The sequence below is a fragment of the Pagrus pagrus genome (assembly GCF_965226575.1).
Source record: "Pagrus pagrus genome assembly, chromosome: 20".
Classification (NCBI taxonomy): domain Eukaryota; kingdom Metazoa; phylum Chordata; class Actinopteri; order Spariformes; family Sparidae; genus Pagrus; species Pagrus pagrus.
The window spans coordinates 14,838,421-14,856,217 of NC_140207.1; the positions used below are offsets into that span (position 1 = coordinate 14,838,421).

Consider the following 17,797-nt stretch of genomic DNA (forward strand, 5'->3'; position numbering starts at 1 on the left):
TCAGGTATATAATAAAATTGAGTATATTGCATGACAATATATTTTTCCTCTGAACACTGGCAGCCTAATACTGACATTTAAACAATATACTTCATTTGTTAGAACAAGAAGTAACGTTTATTGTCACGTTGAATGAAAATGTGTGAACCTGTTTTTCAAATCAAAACATGAAATTAGAAAAATGTACATTATATATATATATATAAAATATGTATTGAAGCTATGACTCCTGGGAATGTGTTGGTGCGTGTGTGGCAACAGGAAGCAAAGCGAATGGGACTTTTACCGTCAGTCACAGGTTATGTTCACACATCTGTCGGGGTGATGTGTTCAAGTGCACAGCATAAAAAAGATCAAAGGGAAATTCGTGAATGTAAACTTACAAGCCGGGGTGTTTTGAGAGGGGGGGAAAAAGGGCTTAACCAAATGGAGTTGATTTAGTTGAACAACATTTGAATTTGAGTGTGAATAATTCAAATGAGAGCATGGGCGATTTTTGCGACAAACAAAGACGCCACAGTCCAGCCTGTATTTTAGGTAATGCATCGTTTGTTTTTCATTTCAATATTTGAGATGTTGCGTGTAGAAGAGACATTTCATATCAGCCTTTTTTTCTTCCTCCTAAAAAACAGAGAAAAACGCAGTACCGAGTGACGATATTTTGTTTTTCCACAAACACATTGTCCTCCGTATTTTACCTCAGCTGTGTGTTTAAGCAATCCCACCACAGAAACTGCATTTTACACAATGCTCCCAAAGTGTAAATTATGCATGATGCTGTTCAAAGCGCCGCGTCCTTTTTCATTTATTTATGTATTTTTGCAAAATGTAACCGCATAAATGACGCGAAGTGCGACCATGTTAGAGATTGAGACATTACACTCATTATAAAGAGACTGGAGATGAAGGCTGAATATTTCCTCTGATGCACGGGCGTCACTTTGTGTTGAGAAGCGGTGGTTTACATAAAGAAAATAAATAGTCTTCCACGTGTGCGATTTGAGGCAACGTGATGAGGTCAGAGTAGAAACATATCAAACTATTTTCAGCACATTTAAAAAAAACAAAACAAAAAAAAACCCCAAACTGGTAATAATTACAATTAGGCGAAAACAGCTCGTTTGCGTTTTTGGTTTATCACGACGACGATCCAACAAACCAATAGCACTTTTTCAAAACCTTTCGTTATGGTCCATCTTTCAGTTTTTAGTGGATCAATTTAAAAAAATAAATAAAATAAAATAAATATATATTAGCTGACATGTATCCGACTATATCAGAGGCAACAGCAGATTGTTGAACCGGGTTTGAGACTGACACAAATAATACAAAAAACGCCTCTAGTTATCTTGGCAAAAGACACAAACTGGGACAACCCATCCTGCAAAGTTCATTTTTTTTAACAGACATTTTTCTTAATGTGAAAGAAATATGTCATTTTAACTATAGAGCACGAGTGTAAAACAAGCGAAGGAATAAATATGAGACATGGGATTGTAAAGAACCAAAGAAAAAAAACATCAGAGGTAGACTTTGAGTTAAGCAGAACAAGTGCTTTAATTGGTTTGAGTGAACGCTTATGGAATGGAGTGTATAATTATTATCATCATCATCATTAAATGTGAAGAACAATAAACATACATCAACATTTTGGCCTCTCTGCCACTGAAAGGGAACTCTCATCAACCATTGTCAGACAGCAATGCACAAACACACACTCACACATACACACACAGTAATGCTGCAACCAATGCTGAAGTCTTTTAGGTGTGTAGTTTTAAAAGGACTCAGGACTGTTGTGAGACCAGAGCTCGATCAGCAGGAGGGGGATGTTTCCCGGCCTGGTGTGTGTTGACTTGCCACATGCGTCAAAATTCAAAAGATGTGTTGATTTTAGAGCCAGAGGAAATGTTTCCAGCTCTGCAGATCTCACCTGGCCTCCTTGTCAAATCTAATTTCCCTTAACACTTGATAAATCACATGAACACAGGGGCCATTTCCCAGAACTTTGGACACTCCATCTCCCAGTACACGTTAAAAAAAACAAACAAAACAAAAACAATTTCTGTTCAAACGGACACATTTTTACGATACACAATGTTCTTCAAGCTCATGTAGGGTAGTTCTGGCTGCTGAAAGATGCTTTTGGCAAGTTAACAGTGGCAGCAGGTTGACTGATGGGTGAAGGAGCTCATTCATGAGAGAAGTCACAAAAGCAAAGGATTCATTTTACGGTACAGCAGCAGGGCGCGCGTGTTATTATTGTCTTTAATTTGCATCTGTTAAAGTCCGCCGTCGTCACTGCCTTCCTCGCATGGAGATCCAGAGTTCGTCTTCCCAAAACAAAACTGAAGAAAAATCACTCTCCCAGCATGCACTGCTCTGTTTTCTATTTGTGTGACTAAGAGGGGGAGCCTCCAGGGCTGACCAGAGCAAAGCATACGAGAAGAGGGTCCCTCAGTCCCTGTTTTCTGTATGACACAATATGTACAATATGAGCTACGTGACAATAGAAACAAAACAGCCCATTAATAGTGAAAGAACACAGAAATATCAACTATTCACTGACTCAGGATGAACTATAACCTCCCTGATAACACGCACGTGATCTGGGTTACACAAAAAATGATGGAAGCAAGAAAACAGAAACCTGTTTCAGAAATGAATAAGAGTTAAAGTGAAATTTTGGACAAAAACAAAAATCACATTCCTGAAATGTGACCGAGTCTGTGGTTAAGTGGTGATGAAGATGCTGTCGGATAGGGAGAACTAGCACGACAAAACACAATCACGATACACGCACGTTCCACGATGCACTTCCACACACGCACGCACGTTCTTTATAAAGGCAGGACCAGCGTGAAACGAACAGGGGGTTAATATCAGCGCACACCGCCTCGCTCAGAGGAGGAGGCGGCGGAGGAATGGGACGCCTGTACACACTGAATAATCAGAATGATGGATTTGAATTTACAGAATTGAATCCACCAAAATTTAAGACAGCTGTTCACTTTTTTTTTTGTCGGTTAAAACACAATCATTAGCATGGTTTTGTTTAACTGACTGAAGCTAAATACAAAGGGGTCGAGGGGGGTAGGGAGGTTGGAGCGGGGAGGGGTTGAAAATAAAGTCGGAAACAATGCATGTTAAAGAAAACACCCTATTATTAAAATAACCTTTTTACCTTTGTTTTAAAAAAAGATTACAAAATATAAAATTAAATAATTTTGGAGTATAAAGGCACACATCTTGCACAGTGTATACAATGAAAAACAGTTATTTAAAGCATGGCAGGGGACTATTTTTTACACTGAACAGCTCACGAATCTGGTTAAATTGTAGGGACACGACAAGAACCTGAACAGCCAACAACACAGACTAGAGAGGGGAAAAGGAAACTTAGTCCTGTGACATGCAATTTTTTATGACTTTTTTTTCTTTAAGTACATCTATAGTAAGCATTGTATAAATTCAAGCAGTATCATTCTTCATTTACCACAGCACCATCATTCATTCCTAAGGGTGGCTCCTTTTTTGATTTTTTTAAATACAACTACATTTCATGACTAAAATCCAATGTAAAAATATAAATGTGAATATAATCTATGATATCTAAACAAACATATCGTGATGGAAGCTTTTTGCATGGGTTAGAATAGTCAAGGAGGACGACTTTACTTGTTAAAGTAGGTTATCCAGAAGTGATACACAACGTCACACGCACAACAGCTTTTTCTCACTTACATACGAGTATATTGCATTTCCCTTGTTAAGACCGTATCTACTAATTGGGGTCGTGTTCGTAACATTTGGTTCCTTTCCTCTTGTGCAAAATATACAAAAAAAAAAAAAAAGTCAAACAGAAACAGAAATTATTACCACATAAATTCATAAAACCGCCAAATTCAAACACAGATAAACCACCTTTAAAAAAATGTCAACAATAACAACACAGACAACGATGAATAACAGACTCACAGGCTAGGTCAGAGAAGAGAACGATGCCGTTATCTTCCCAGCCTCCCTCCACCCCATTCTTTTCCCACCCCCTCCCTTGACAACGTTTAAACACTGACACACACATCGCCATCACTGGGTGTGTGCTGGTACGATGCTGGAGGTAAACAGTCTTCTGTCTGCCCTGAACGCACAAGCACACTGTTGCCTGGTCCCAAAACCCGCCATCACATCACCACCACGGAGCACTTCAAAAAAGGATTGGCGGGTTAGTTTACAAAAGCCCTGTAAACAGAACTCGACCACTTTCCTTCTTTGAATATTGCAGTAAATTCTTCCCAACCAACCCCTGCAGGAAGAAGCACCCGTAGGTGAGACATGGCGGAGGATTTGAGATCAGGCCTCTAAAGATTCAGAGTTCCATTTCCTCTTTGTTGCAGCGCATGTAACAGAAGAGAAGAGCTTCTAACCTCTAACAACAAATAAAAGTGCAACATGTTTGATTTTTACTCATAAGGTGCTGATGGCAACAGAAAGTTAAGGGCTGCTGATGTTTCAATGTGACACCCTTTTTTTTTTACAAAGATATAACAAGGACTTAATCACTATAGCCACAAAGGACTTCTGGGTCTTTCCCTGCCACAGGAACAGAAACCAGGCCTACATTACAACAATGCCCAACGTATTCAGAGTGTGCTCGCATCACCCCTCTGTAAAGGTCCTTCCCTTAATCATTCTTAACCACGACAAAGCAAAAGGGACAAAGCACCGACAACCACTGAGGTGCAACTAGCGCTGGAAACAAGCGTTATAATTTACTGCAACAAGCGAACTCATCTCAGCTGATGAGAAGTGTTTGAGCGTGTGGAAAGAGGATAACCTGAAACTGTACACGAAGGGGAAGGGGGAGGCGTCTAAAGCGTGAGTGATGGAGGAGGAACCCAAATAGGAAGATTTGTTTGGCTGAGTACTTGTGTAGCATTTGGGTAGGGGGTCTGGCTCTTGCCCTATTGGAAGACTGCTTCCTACTTCCTGAAATGAAGCAATTGCATTAGTCGAGGCTCAACATAAACTTTCCTGTTAAGCCTTCTTTCTGCAAGAGGGACCTCACTTTGTGCCGCAGTCTGACCTCTGCACTCCCCTTGACCTCTCGCTATTCACACCATACCCTCCACCCCTACCTCCCCTGAAACATCGTAAGGGAAACACAAATACAAACATCAAAATAAAAAAAAATGCAGGGCTCTGGATGTTGTATTAGAGGCAATAAAAAAGCCATATTCCCACATAAACAAACATACAGACAAAAACAAATAATATAAAAAAAAACCGTAATGACTTGGACACTTGCTTTCAACACCCTTATCATCCAAAGTAACACATGAACAAAACTCAACAGAGGAGAGGTTAAATGTAAACGAATGATGGTTTTGTTTTTAGCTGCAGAGCGTGGCACCCCGCTGACAGAGAGGGAGACAAACAGGGAGGGGTGAGGAGAATAGATGAGGGAGAGTGATACAAAGCCATCACAGCACCTTATTAATTCAGCCTCTCGATGGTTTTTTTTTTCTCTCCTTCACTTCTCTTCCCCGCCCTACTCCCTGCTTGCCCTCCCTTTCCCCCATGTGCCTCTGTGCCTCCCGTCGCTCCTGGAGGCTATGACAGGATAGTGGTGATGAAATCGTAAAACCTCTTGGAGTACTGCTCTGGGTTCACCGTGGAGATCTCCGCTCCGGCCTGTGGAGGGACACGCAGACGACTGTCATTCACAACGTACATCATTTTCTGAACAGAACCAATTTAACACAGTGAATAATTTCTGCTGCGAAGAGTCTCTAAATTAAAACAATGCAAAAGAGAAAGTAGCGTGGGATCATAGGAGGTGTGGTTGTTTTTTTGTTTTGACAACCTTTATTTATTTATTTTTATGTTTTATTTTTTAGACATTTACATGTTGAAATATTACATCTTTAACTCTTTAAATAGCTCCAGCATGCAGCTACAATTGTATCTACATGTATTTAGCCTTTATGAAACCAGGTTAGTCCAACTGAGAACACAGATCTTTTTTGACAAGGGAGACCTGTCCCAGAATGACAGCAACATAGAGTTACAACAATAAATTAAGAAAAAACACACTAAAATAACCAGATAAAACATTTTCACACAGACAACCTGGACTCAATAGATTTCACTATAATTTTAAAATTGTTTAAATTTTTAAAAAAAGTCTAAGCTCAGTCTGTTGATTGCTCCAAGCAGTGGGTGCCAAAAACCTAAAAGCCTTCTTTCCAAATTCAACAATTGTTGTTGGGAACAACAAATCACGAAGTGTGAATGAAGAGAAAGATAAGGACATATGAAGTTGGCCATGAATGGCTTTCTATATAAAAACACATCATTGACAGAGGCAGTGAGCACCTAAAGCAGACAAATTTACTTTTGAGTATAATACACAATGATGAGTAAGAGAACCACGGTTTGTAATGAACATACCCCATGCTTGACAGTCTTGGCGGCGTGGGCAGCTTTCTTCTTGGCGTCGTAATGCTGAAGGATGTCTATGACAGCCATGAAGTACACCTCCTTCCTGGGAGCAGCTGTGATTTAAAACAAATGCACCGTGAATGAGGTAAATCAGGTAGTGTTAAATAAGACGAACAAAATGCTTTAGATATTTTTGACAGGTTTGAGAACTGGAATAAAGACTACAACAGCCAGTAGGGGGAGCTCTCAGTACTATATTTAATTTTAAGCAAGGATTGTATGGTACTACACATGCATTTGGCTTCTCACTTTCATTGCTTTTGATGGCGTAGACATCAATGGTGGGATCAAACTCCCCAGGTGACAGAGGCTTGTTGCTGTCCAGGGTGTTGCTGGGACTGTCAGGGGGCGTTCCGATGCCCCCTCCATCGCTCTCGCCCTCCTCCTCGGCCTCATTGTCCTCGCTCTCCACCTCTTCCTGCTCTGCTCGCTCAACGTCGTGGATCCCCACCAGCAGACTGTAGTCCATGAGCTTCAGCTGGGCCAGGAACTGAGGGTGGTGGAGGTGGTGGTGGTGACGGTAGGACAGGAGAGGATAAAAGAAAAGTGAGGGGATGGGAGGAGGACAGAGATGGGAAAGAACAGAGAGGAGGAGCCAGAGAAAGAGGACATGTATTAATACAGACAGAAAGGAGTGACACAGATGGAAGGGTGGGCTTTTTTTTCAGTGACATCTAATTGTTAACACATACCTCCACATCTTTCCTGAGCTTCTCCAGGAACATTTTCTTGTTCTCCCCGTCGATGTGGATCTTCTGCCCGTCATTGATGAAGTCATTGTCCTTGTAGGTAGGCAGCTCCTTGGCCTGCCCATTAGTATTGGAGATTAGCGACCAAATAAACAACAGTCAAAACCACAACACTAGACTGTTTAGACCTGAGAGGCCCGGTAGTGTAGGCGGCAGACCTGGGCAAAAATGTGACAGAATTCTGGTGCTCATATCAAGTGCTTTGGAAGACGAGTCCATAAATATCAGTCTATCCAATCACACTAAGTTTATATCATTGAATATTGATCGATATATTTACGTTAAAGTTCAAAAATTGACTAGAAAGAAAAGGTTTACTGAAAGCGGTGACACCAGCATCAGTATTCATCATCCTTTTCCCCAGAATACTACTGTACTATACTGTGCATATCATTACACAGGATTAAAAGATAGCATATACCCGTCTTGTTCAACTGTAATCAAGAGGTATTTCAAAATGCATGACAACAAAGATTAATTCTAATCTCAGTCATTATTCAAGTCAGCTGCTTGTTTTTGCCTGGCAAGACAATCCTGCATGTCGAAATACCCCTTTGATATAAATGAGGCTTTGAGCCTGTGGTTTGTTAGGTAAGCCTGTCTCATTTAGCCAAATACAACTTTTATTTCTGGTTAAAAAAAAAAAGAAATTAAAAAAAGTTGGCTAACAAAGTACAGGCAGTCTGTCCAAACCACGGCTGACCTCTTTTAAAGTGATTCGACTGTGTTAAAGAGTACATGCAGCATGCTAACAGCAGGGCACAGATCCATCCGATGCATCGATTTGCATGTTTTCCATATTGTTTACAGTGAAATGTTACCATTTTTTGGTGGTACAATGCACAGATGCGTGGACAGCTTTTTAAATGCATCTGGTAGATCCATACACTTTGTGTCATGAAAATAAAGCCATGAAACGTCCATGTTGGCACTGGGCTGGGCTCTGAAAAGCATTCCTCCCTGAGACAAATCATACAAACATTGTGCATCTAAGAAGCGTCTCTCCAGATTATGTTCTGCATCTAATATAACCTTTATTAATAACTCTCTAAAGCCAGCGTACTGTATCTTTGTGATGGCCTCTCACTGTTCAGCCGACAAGCAGGATGGAGGAGTTTCCTATTTAAGTGTCTATCTACTGGGATTAATTTCCTTCTTAAACTGGCTGCTGCAGAACTGCCAGCAGCCCGTAGGGGGAAGAGGTGTTATGTGAGGAAGGACGGGAGGCCTAGTTCTGAGTCACGGAGGAAAAAGAGAGCAGGAAATGTGGTAACAAGGCAGCAGTAGCAGTTTGGCTACTACGGTGTTTCTATGGCAGCAGGAGAAGAGCAGCAACACAACAGCACTTTGTAGCACTAGAATGAGCTCGGACAGCACACACTGACACACATACATACATACATACACATACAGATTAGACCTTTACACAGATGAAGACAAAAATACATATCACAAGATAGGACACTTGAGCACATATATATACAGACATAGACCTCCAATTTGCTGTAAATATGGGATGTACAACTTGCTAGACTGGGTACAGATGCGACATAAAAAGATAATGAGGACGCAACATAAGGCCGACTGCAAAGTGTGAAGATAACCTGACAGCATTACGCAGGCCTGTCACCTAAACTGACACCTCAGCCTTTACATTCATCCATCTCTCTAAGCTTTCATTTTCAACTGTCGTTTATTTCCATCTCACACATTCTCAGCCTTTCTAACCGCTTCATTACATCTTATGTCTTCTCACAGTCATGCATAGGATTCTATCAGTTGGCCTGTTATTGATTTTCTGTTACTACAATGAAATGTGTCTGACTCCTGACTGGTTCACTATATTGTGGCAGTAAGTAGAAAAACAGAAAGATATATTAGAGGAAGGAAGAAAGGGTGGGTTGTCGATGAGCCTTGTAAAGCTGTGTGACAGGTGACTCTCTCCCTCTCCTTAAAAAAATGGATCTTATTTATTTTTCTTTCGTTCTCCCGTCAGCTGGTTGGAAAATGGATTGTGGTCTTTTGAAAACGCTGATATCTTGCTGTGTCAGAAGGACAAATGTTTGCCTCTTTGTAGGATTTCGTGATATGCAGTTTTATAAATTATGAGCTGTGAATAGTAGCAGAATTTCTCTGGACTGTTTATCATGACCCATAAACAGTAACTGTCACAACTTCATTTATCAAGCACTTCATGTGTTCATTTCGTATTGTTATCAGGGAACACAGAGTATAAGCTTTGTATACCATTACTTATGCATAACTACTTGATCTGATACGTATCTGAACAACTTGCTCTTGTTCTGCAAGTGAATTGATTTGTCAGATATCGCCTTTAATAACCAGATTATTGCTGCCTCTACACTAAAAGCAGCTACAGCTATCTAAACCCATGATGGCTGTCATATGCTGGACTTTTTTGTAGAAACAGACAATGTCCCCTGAAAAACTAGAAACAAACTAAAAACTGGGACACTGGTAACAACACACCAATACTAACTGCTTATAAAACACTTATTATTTCAGAAGACTGTGGTTATTTAAAACACTGATGAGTCACATTGCATTTGGGCATACTATACAGCTTTAACATCTTAAAAAAACAAACACCTAGCAAACCTGATTTATCTCTTGGACTAGCTATTAACTAATGTCCCGAGGCACCGGCTCACCCACTGCCAAATATACTCTATTTCACAAAACAAAGGCTGCAGTGGGGTGCACGACATCGAGCCAGGAAATATTATCTGCAATCCTAGAACCCTTCAGAAAAACTATGCTTCACTGATTTAGAAGACAAATCAAAACGTGTGCTCAATTTCTACTGCAGAACATAGAAAGATTTTGTGTAACTCGGTTTGTAACAGACTTTCAGTCATTGACTTATACAAACAAAGTGAAGAAATTCTCACTCAGCAATAAATCTTATTTCCAGCAATGTAAAAAAGTATGTACTTTCTCTTCCCATCGGTTTCCTTAATTTCATTTTGACCATGCAGTGTCTCCTTCCAGTTCATGCCGCCACCTTTACTCTTCCGCTTCTCGCTCTCCAGTCTCGATGAATGGTGCCGTTGAGTGAATGGTGGCAACAACAACAAAAAAAACTGTCTGGCAAAACTAAAACTGAACTGGCTGACAAGTTGAGCAAAAGGTGACTGTAAATGGATGAAAAGTGTGCAAAATATGGCCTTGAAATAACAGTGTATCAGCTCAGAGAAGGCGAGGAAACGAAAATGCTCGGCCGTACAAAAAAATAACAATAAAAGAAGATTGGTTTAATAGATCATGCCTGGTATATGAGCCCTGGTTTTCTTACATCTCTTACGTGTTTCATGGCGCAGTAAAAGCGCGTGGCAATCCGCAGTGTTTGCAGCCTTTGCTGAACGTTACCAGATTTGGGCCGCGGGGGCACATCCTCTGGTTGGGGCGGCTGCTAGAAAAGGGGGAGCGAGGGTAGGGACGGTAGGGGTGGAGGAGAGGAGAGAAGAAAGGAGAGAGGAAGGGAGGAAGGAAGTTGGAAGTAAAGGCAAAGTGTTTAAAATGTAACAGAACACAGTTGTTTGCTTCAAATTGGTAGAGGGTTGGAAAGGGCATGAACGCGAACGAGCCGTACGACCAGTCTGTTGTTTATAATCCTCTGATGTCTTTACAATGGCTGGGTCAACAACGTGTTTATCAGTGTCCAACAGGTTCATCCAGTGACGACGTAAGTGTTACGACTTTTGCCATCATACCATTTCCATGCTATTGGTTTAGTAATTCAGTAGGATTTAGACTCTGTAGTAATATAGATAACGCTTTATAATTAAGTCCTTGTAATAAGTGTTAGCTAATAGGTAATAAGTAGATGAGATGCTTATAAACATTAAAAAGACTAAAAGCATTAATAGCATCATACATGTATTTATTGTTAGATATAAGACATTTATACTATTTTCAAAAAACATCAAAACGTTTATAAACTGCTTAAGAAAGTTAATAAAGCCTTGTGTTTTGTAAAAATTGTTTATAATAGCAAAACAAACATTTATTGACTTTAACTAACTTACCTATTATGTTACTGTTAAATTATATGTTATATGTTAAATTCAAAAGGCTTTCATTGACATCAAGCATCTATAAACTGTTTCAACAAGTTTCTTATACTAGTGCTTATAAATGTCTTATAATCTAGCAATAAACATGCTTATTATTCTAATAACACTTTTTAGTCTTGTTAATAAGCATCATATATGGACTTATAAGGGTCTTAATACCTATTAACTGACACTTATTACAAGGAGCTTAATATAGAGCACTACCGTTATATTCTCGGTCTGTCTTCACTGGTATTATGACTGTTTCCTGGCATAAACGCCTGGTAGAGAAATGAAGTGCTACTGTAACGAGGGGTAGGAGCTGGAACTACAACAAGCAAGGAAACCACTGTACTAATATGCATATGAACCTGTATTTTGCAAAGCATCTATTCAGGTGTGGCACTATTTCTAAGGGCTTACAATTACTGGATATGGGGCTACTAATAAAATATCTATGCAGTTCACACTCATCCCGACACATTAATGCCATGTGACCGCACCAGAAGATGCCAGCTTCTGCTGGCGTGAGAAGAGAGAGGAGAGTAGACAAAAACCAACTAAACAACTGTAGCAGATAGCTACTGAGTAGAAACCTAGTGGAGCCAGGTGGTATTCCACATACCAAGGGCCAGTAGCTATCTAATAACATATAAACACAACCTCTACTTTCTCCAGGTAACATAAATACAGCGATCGCACGTCTCCTCCAGTAGTGGGTCATGGACAGGTTTTTTTGTGGTTAACCACAAATAAAGTAAAATAAAGTAACGAGTATGATTTGATGGACCCAAGTAAGACATGATATACCTAGTTCAGGCTCTAGTCAAGATCATTTGAGAGTAAAAAATGAATGCTGAAACCCACTGATCATCTGCTTGGTAAAATGCTGAACATGTGTCAGGAAGCCAATTGCTGCTGTTTGATAGTCAAAACCTGAGACAGCAGCTACAAGAACCTAAAAATGTATTTAATGAAAAGAAAAATACATGTCATATGTGGGTAGAACAGAACATGTCCACAATGTGCAACAGAATGGGGCTGGTGTTCATACACATCGGAATGTGTTAGAAGTAACGTAACTTGAAAAAAGATGCAGAAAAAACATTATATACCATGCAGACGCATGCATGAAAGGGAGACGGTCATGCAGTCAGGAGAGAACCTTGCCGTGCTTGTTGTTTGTGTGTGTGTGATGCAATTTGTACACACACACTCTGTACCTTCTGAACAGAACACTTTTTTTTCTTCTTTCATTTGGCATGATGCACCCTGTTTCTCATTTTACTGGCCAACTGCAGTGTGTGTGCTTACATATTGGACACTGTGCACTTGTATTGGGTAAAAAAGATCATTTAAAGGCATGTCTGTATTTTAGTACAAGTACAAATGTGTTTCATATGGAGAAACCAGCACGTCCATTGTCAGATCATGGTCCTCTGGACCTTAGTCGGTCTCTTGAGACTTGTGCACATTCAAAAGTATTTATGAGATAACATACTAAGTAAAAACAGTGAATAGCTTCACCTATGGTGGCTTATACTGTATGATGCTTGATGTATTAGTTGAATTTCACTGACAGGTATAATGGCAAATAATCTTCATTCATGTCAGTTTGGCAAAATGCACCGTGATGCTTCTTAATTTCTATTGCTCGACTATGTGTGATGTTTCACACACAGCTAAGGTCACACAGTAGGCTCACATGAGTGTTAAATCCACAGCAGCTTTGTTTTTCCACTCATTTAACCTCTCATTTTAACCCCAATAATGTTTTGTTTCTTCTTCCATTTACAGTAGGCTATATTTAGTTTGGGGATTCCCTGAAGTCTTCCATGCCTCACTGAATGGTGCCCAACGGTTAAGCCCCTGTAAAAACCAGCTGGAAAGTTCAAACCCCTCTTGGTCAAAACAGTGACACTCATATAAAACCTTTCTCATGGTCAGATGAAGCTTTGCAATGTGACACGTGGAGACATGCAATGAAAAAATAACCTTGGACAACCATCCCATTCTAATACTGCTGAGCTGACAGGTCAAACGAAGAGTACTCCAAATTCACAGTGTTCAAGGACACTGTCAGCAACTTCCGTCACTCACAAGTCAAAGCCTTTTATCTATAGTGTTTATACCAAATCGTTATCTAATACAATTTTAAAAGAAAGCACAGTGAACCATCGGTTTGTCACAATTTTAGTGACACAATTTTTGGTGACTCTGTCCAAGCAGCCAAGAGCCAAAAAGTAGCCAGTCTCACACAAACAGCAACATTTCCGTCACCATCATTCACACTAAATCTCGTATAACACTTGAATATACTGCTCACGCGCACACAGAGCTTGACAGAAAACACATCATACACAGGACTACTCAAAATCATGAGACATCTGACTGAATAAATCTCTAAACATATACCCAGACACACACAACCCTCAATCTTTCACACACAGACAGCAAGCAGGGGAACTAATGGAACAGCAGAAGCGAGGTTAGAGGGGATGAAGCAAATTAAAGAGACACAAATAGCGTGCAGGGGCTAGAAAGGGAATGGGGTGATGAAGTAGGTGCTAACTGAAGGAGATGAATATTTGCTACTGTCATCCCCACCCAAAAGGAAACAAAAGCTGACACTGAAGCTGTGGTCGTTGGGCCTGTTGGGTGATGACAGTAAGCCTAGAATTGTTCAAAGCTGTGGTGGTTATTGTCTTTTTCTCATTCAATAATCGTCCACATGGCTTTTAATGGGCATGGAGTTCATTTTATAAGTTTCATGTTTAGTGTATTTGTAGAAAAAAAAAGAAGTAAAAGTTTCTCAACACTTCATGATTGCCCTTGTTCCTTACATGAAAAATGACACCCGTATAGAGACGTCAGTGGTGCACAATTGCTATGTGTCCATCTGTTCAATCCACACTGACTCCGACCTCCACTGTCATCAGAACCAGCTGTCACTTTCAGCAACGCACCTCCTGATGTGCTGAAAGGACACCAGCCTGTCTAATGGACAGAAATAGTTTTCCACTGAGCTACGTGAAAGCTAATAAAAGAAGAAAATGGGCATTGTTTATGTTTACTGACTCGCCTGTTTTATTTACTCCACAACATATAGAAAGTTGGACTTTGCTATACTGAGTGCACAAATAAAAGAGACTTGGAGCATTAAAAAATGGTTTAAGAATGACATGGAACAATGTGGTGTCGGTGTGGATTGATACACTTGCAAGACATCAGTTCTGATGCTTTAAGAACAGCTGGCGGTGTGGACTCTCTTGTTACTTTTGATGTATTTGTAAATGTATCATATGTTTCTATGTGTTTACTTTGTTTAAAAGCATTATTATTATCATTATTATTATTATTATTATTATTGCTTTCTTCAAAGTATGGAGTAACGGTTAAGAGGTCCTGCCTGTGCTAAAGTTTAAATTGTGGGTGTGTATAACACTGGATCCTGGCTTGCAACAGGTGACTGTACCTTCTCCTTGTCGCTGGCCTCTCTTGCAACAGTGGAACCCTGGAAACAAAAGAAAGGAAATTACTCACCATAACCTAGTTGTTAATGGCAGCACTGGAAAGTCTTACTTTAGTCTGTCCCCAACTAACTCATTCCTGCAGATACCCATAACACAGAAGCTCATCCAATAAAGGCACACAAGGCATAATGTCTTAGAACAGCTTGAAATGGCTTCACTCTGCCCTGGGACTGGCTACCTAAACCCTGTGTTTGAACTAGTATTACCTGGTGGATAATGCCTGTTATCTTAAACATACAATCAAACCGTATGTATAGTCACAAATTATTTTTTAGAGGACTGTTTTGTACGTGAGAGTTTATAAAACATTTGAACTACAAGCAGGCTGGTCTTGATCAAATTCACACTTTTTATTCTTGAACCAAAAGCTCAGATGATCAGTGAAAACAGGTCCCTAAAACAATGAGTGGCAACAAGCAGTGGTGTAGTGCAGCTATTGATCAGATTGACATAACTTCTTCTGCTAATATTAATGTCCTTTCTGATCACTTTTTCACCTTGCTTTTTTTTTCTTGACTGTTTCTCCCTCCTACCTTGAGATCATATTTTTTGTAGACGGAAAGGCGGTGAGAGAAGACATTGCGTGTAACAATCATGTAGGTCTCATCTCCATCCACAGTGAGCCTGTACATCCCCAGAAATTGAGGCAGCAGCGTGTTGCCATGGCACTCCACGATGAACTACCAAAAGAGAGTGAGGAATATCAGTTTATGGCCCCTTTATAGTCACAATATACTTACTGCATGCCCTAAGAGTGGAGACTGTGAGAAATAGAGAAAGGTTTATAAAACCTATGACTTACTGTCACTCTGTGTTCAACTGTATGGTGATAAATAGACAAGAGGACTCTAACCTACTACAACAGCTGTCCTGGGAAATCATATCAATCTGTACCCTGACACTTTTGGACATTTATTGACCAGTCCAAAATCAAAAAGGCAAAACAAAATTTGTAAGATTGCATAATGAATGTTGACAATTTGCCACTGGGTAAAAAGTGACTTGTGTGTGCAGCAGGCCTGGTTGGCAGTTTGTAAATCAGGTAGACAAAAAAGGTACTAATGAAATGAAATATTTGCATGTGTGTTTATAATGTAGTCCAATTTAGTACAAGCTCTCTAGTGTCTCTAAAGTCCTGTGGACCCTCTAAGAGATTGGTGTTTCTTTCTATAAAGCTAAGTTTTCGTAGAGTAAAATTCTGAGGTATTTGAGTGTTCTGTAGATGGAGATGTTATCACCTGGTGGTATTTCTTTAGAATGTTATGCATCTCAGCCACATCCTCGCTGCTGATGGTCTTGATTACGTAGCGTTTGTCATAAGAGGTATGGAAGCGGGCTCCGCTCCGTCCCTGGGCCTCACTGTTCAGGGGAGCACTGCGTGTCAGAGAGTTCTGCAAACATATGGAGCAAGAACAGAAGGACAAATAAAGATCATGTTTGTCAGGATCTACACACTGCGATATGATCAGCTTGTCTTCTTGAAATTTTGGCAACATGTTCATCTTTTGCACTGCATTCAGAGAACCAAGATGATTAACTCATTACTTGAGTTTTACATTTTTGTTTTTGTTGCTTATTTAACTATGAGTCGGGACCTGTATTGCCATCTTATGTTAGAATAGCTGCTTTGAGACTAAATATTCTCTGTTGTTTGAACGTTAGAAATAGCTGCTCTCAGGGTGTATTTGAATGGATCCCACAATATAGCATCTACCTCTTTGTTGTCTGACCACCTCCCAGTTACCAGTCTAAACATGTGGGGTTCTGACCTTTACTCCTGCTGCCCGTCCAAACCTACACACAGACGCAAACAGCTGCTGCCCAGACTTTGGAGCTCAAAAGTAACATGATCCAACACCCCTGGCTCAATGCCTCATTCTCCAAGAATTCCTCATGTCCTCTGCCCTCAGTTCGTTCTCCCCTCTTCTAGTCATAGCATCTTCTGCTTGTATTGCAAAGTGAGGACTAACCTTTAAACCTAAACCAACTGTTAAGCAGCATTTCTTTCTTGTGTTTGGACCTAAAATTGGGTGCAGTCTTGTTTCTGGAGGATCCTAAAAAGCATGTAGAGGACTACTTAAAGCCCAGGTCCTGGAGTAAGATTGAAGTGGTTTGTGTCACAGGCTGAAAATGTTTAAGAGGCCCTTAGCCTGAGGCTGACATAGATTAAAAGCTTTCAACCTAATATTTTGGTTTTAGTTAGTCATTTTCTCCACCATGCATTAATCATAATGTGGGGGAAATAGGTTAATCTGTTTGCACTTCAGGTACCCACCCCCAAAGTTTAATTTAATACTGCTAGAATTGCTCATTAAAACTAACACTGCTGCATGTCATCAAAAGAGAAGGCCTGCAGCTGGTAGTACCCATCGACTGTAATGAGGAATATTACCATTATAATTAGAAAATAATGCCAGCCAGGCTGGTTTTAGAGCAAGGGCAAAAACTGCAAACCAATAAACCTTTTTATCCACAATGTGACTGGTGCCTAATGTAGGAAAGGAGTTCAATGTTGAGAATGTCACGACATTCCTTCACACTGGCCAGTGTCTTAACACCCCCAACTGCCCACTCACTGCAGCCAGCCGAACCCTAATGTAAACATGCAAGAAGGACAGCTGCACTGAGCTGGGACACAATGACCTCCAAATACTGCCAACTCATTGCCTGCACTAGGAGTGGGGATTTACTATGAAAGAGTGGAAAGTAAAGGAAGGAGTGGGCTGAAACAAAAGACGGAAAGGAAAAAGTGCAATAAAGTAACACTTTACTAGTTAAGTGTGTGATCCAATTTGTTCACAAATGTTTCAGTCTGCTTTTTGCATCAGGTAGTTACGTTTATCAGATACATAAATATCATATCCATTTAAGGATAATGTTTTGCTGGCACTCTCTTGTGTGGCAATTCACAATAATCTAGTAATACAAAGTATAA

The 17,797-nt window shown here is 40.1% G+C and overlaps 1 protein-coding gene across 3 annotated transcripts in view; it reads right to left on the minus strand.

Annotated features, from left to right (window-relative positions):
• Positions 1-1,538: 1,538 nt before the first annotated feature.
• The window catches only part of pip4k2aa (phosphatidylinositol-5-phosphate 4-kinase, type II, alpha a), a 31,446-nt gene continuing 15,187 nt past the window's right edge, over positions 1,539-17,797 (minus strand). Inside the window, exons 4-11 of one of the 3 annotated variants that reach the window (XM_084341311.1) lie at positions 16,101-16,253; positions 15,396-15,542; positions 14,805-14,843; positions 10,579-10,686; positions 7,197-7,310; positions 6,754-6,994; positions 6,454-6,557; positions 1,539-5,694 (exon numbers count right to left, since the gene is read on the minus strand). In XM_084341311.1, the coding sequence (XP_084197437.1) occupies positions 5,614-5,694; positions 6,454-6,557; positions 6,754-6,994; positions 7,197-7,310; positions 10,579-10,686; positions 14,805-14,843; positions 15,396-15,542; positions 16,101-16,253 (987 nt within the window). In that variant the 3' untranslated portion in view covers positions 1,539-5,613. Of the gene's footprint in view, positions 5,695-6,453; positions 6,558-6,753; positions 6,995-7,196; positions 7,311-10,569; positions 10,687-14,804; positions 14,844-15,395; positions 15,543-16,100; positions 16,254-17,797 lie in introns of all 3 variants that reach the window. The other 2 variants (XM_084341310.1, XM_084341312.1) reach the window with 2 other exon arrangements.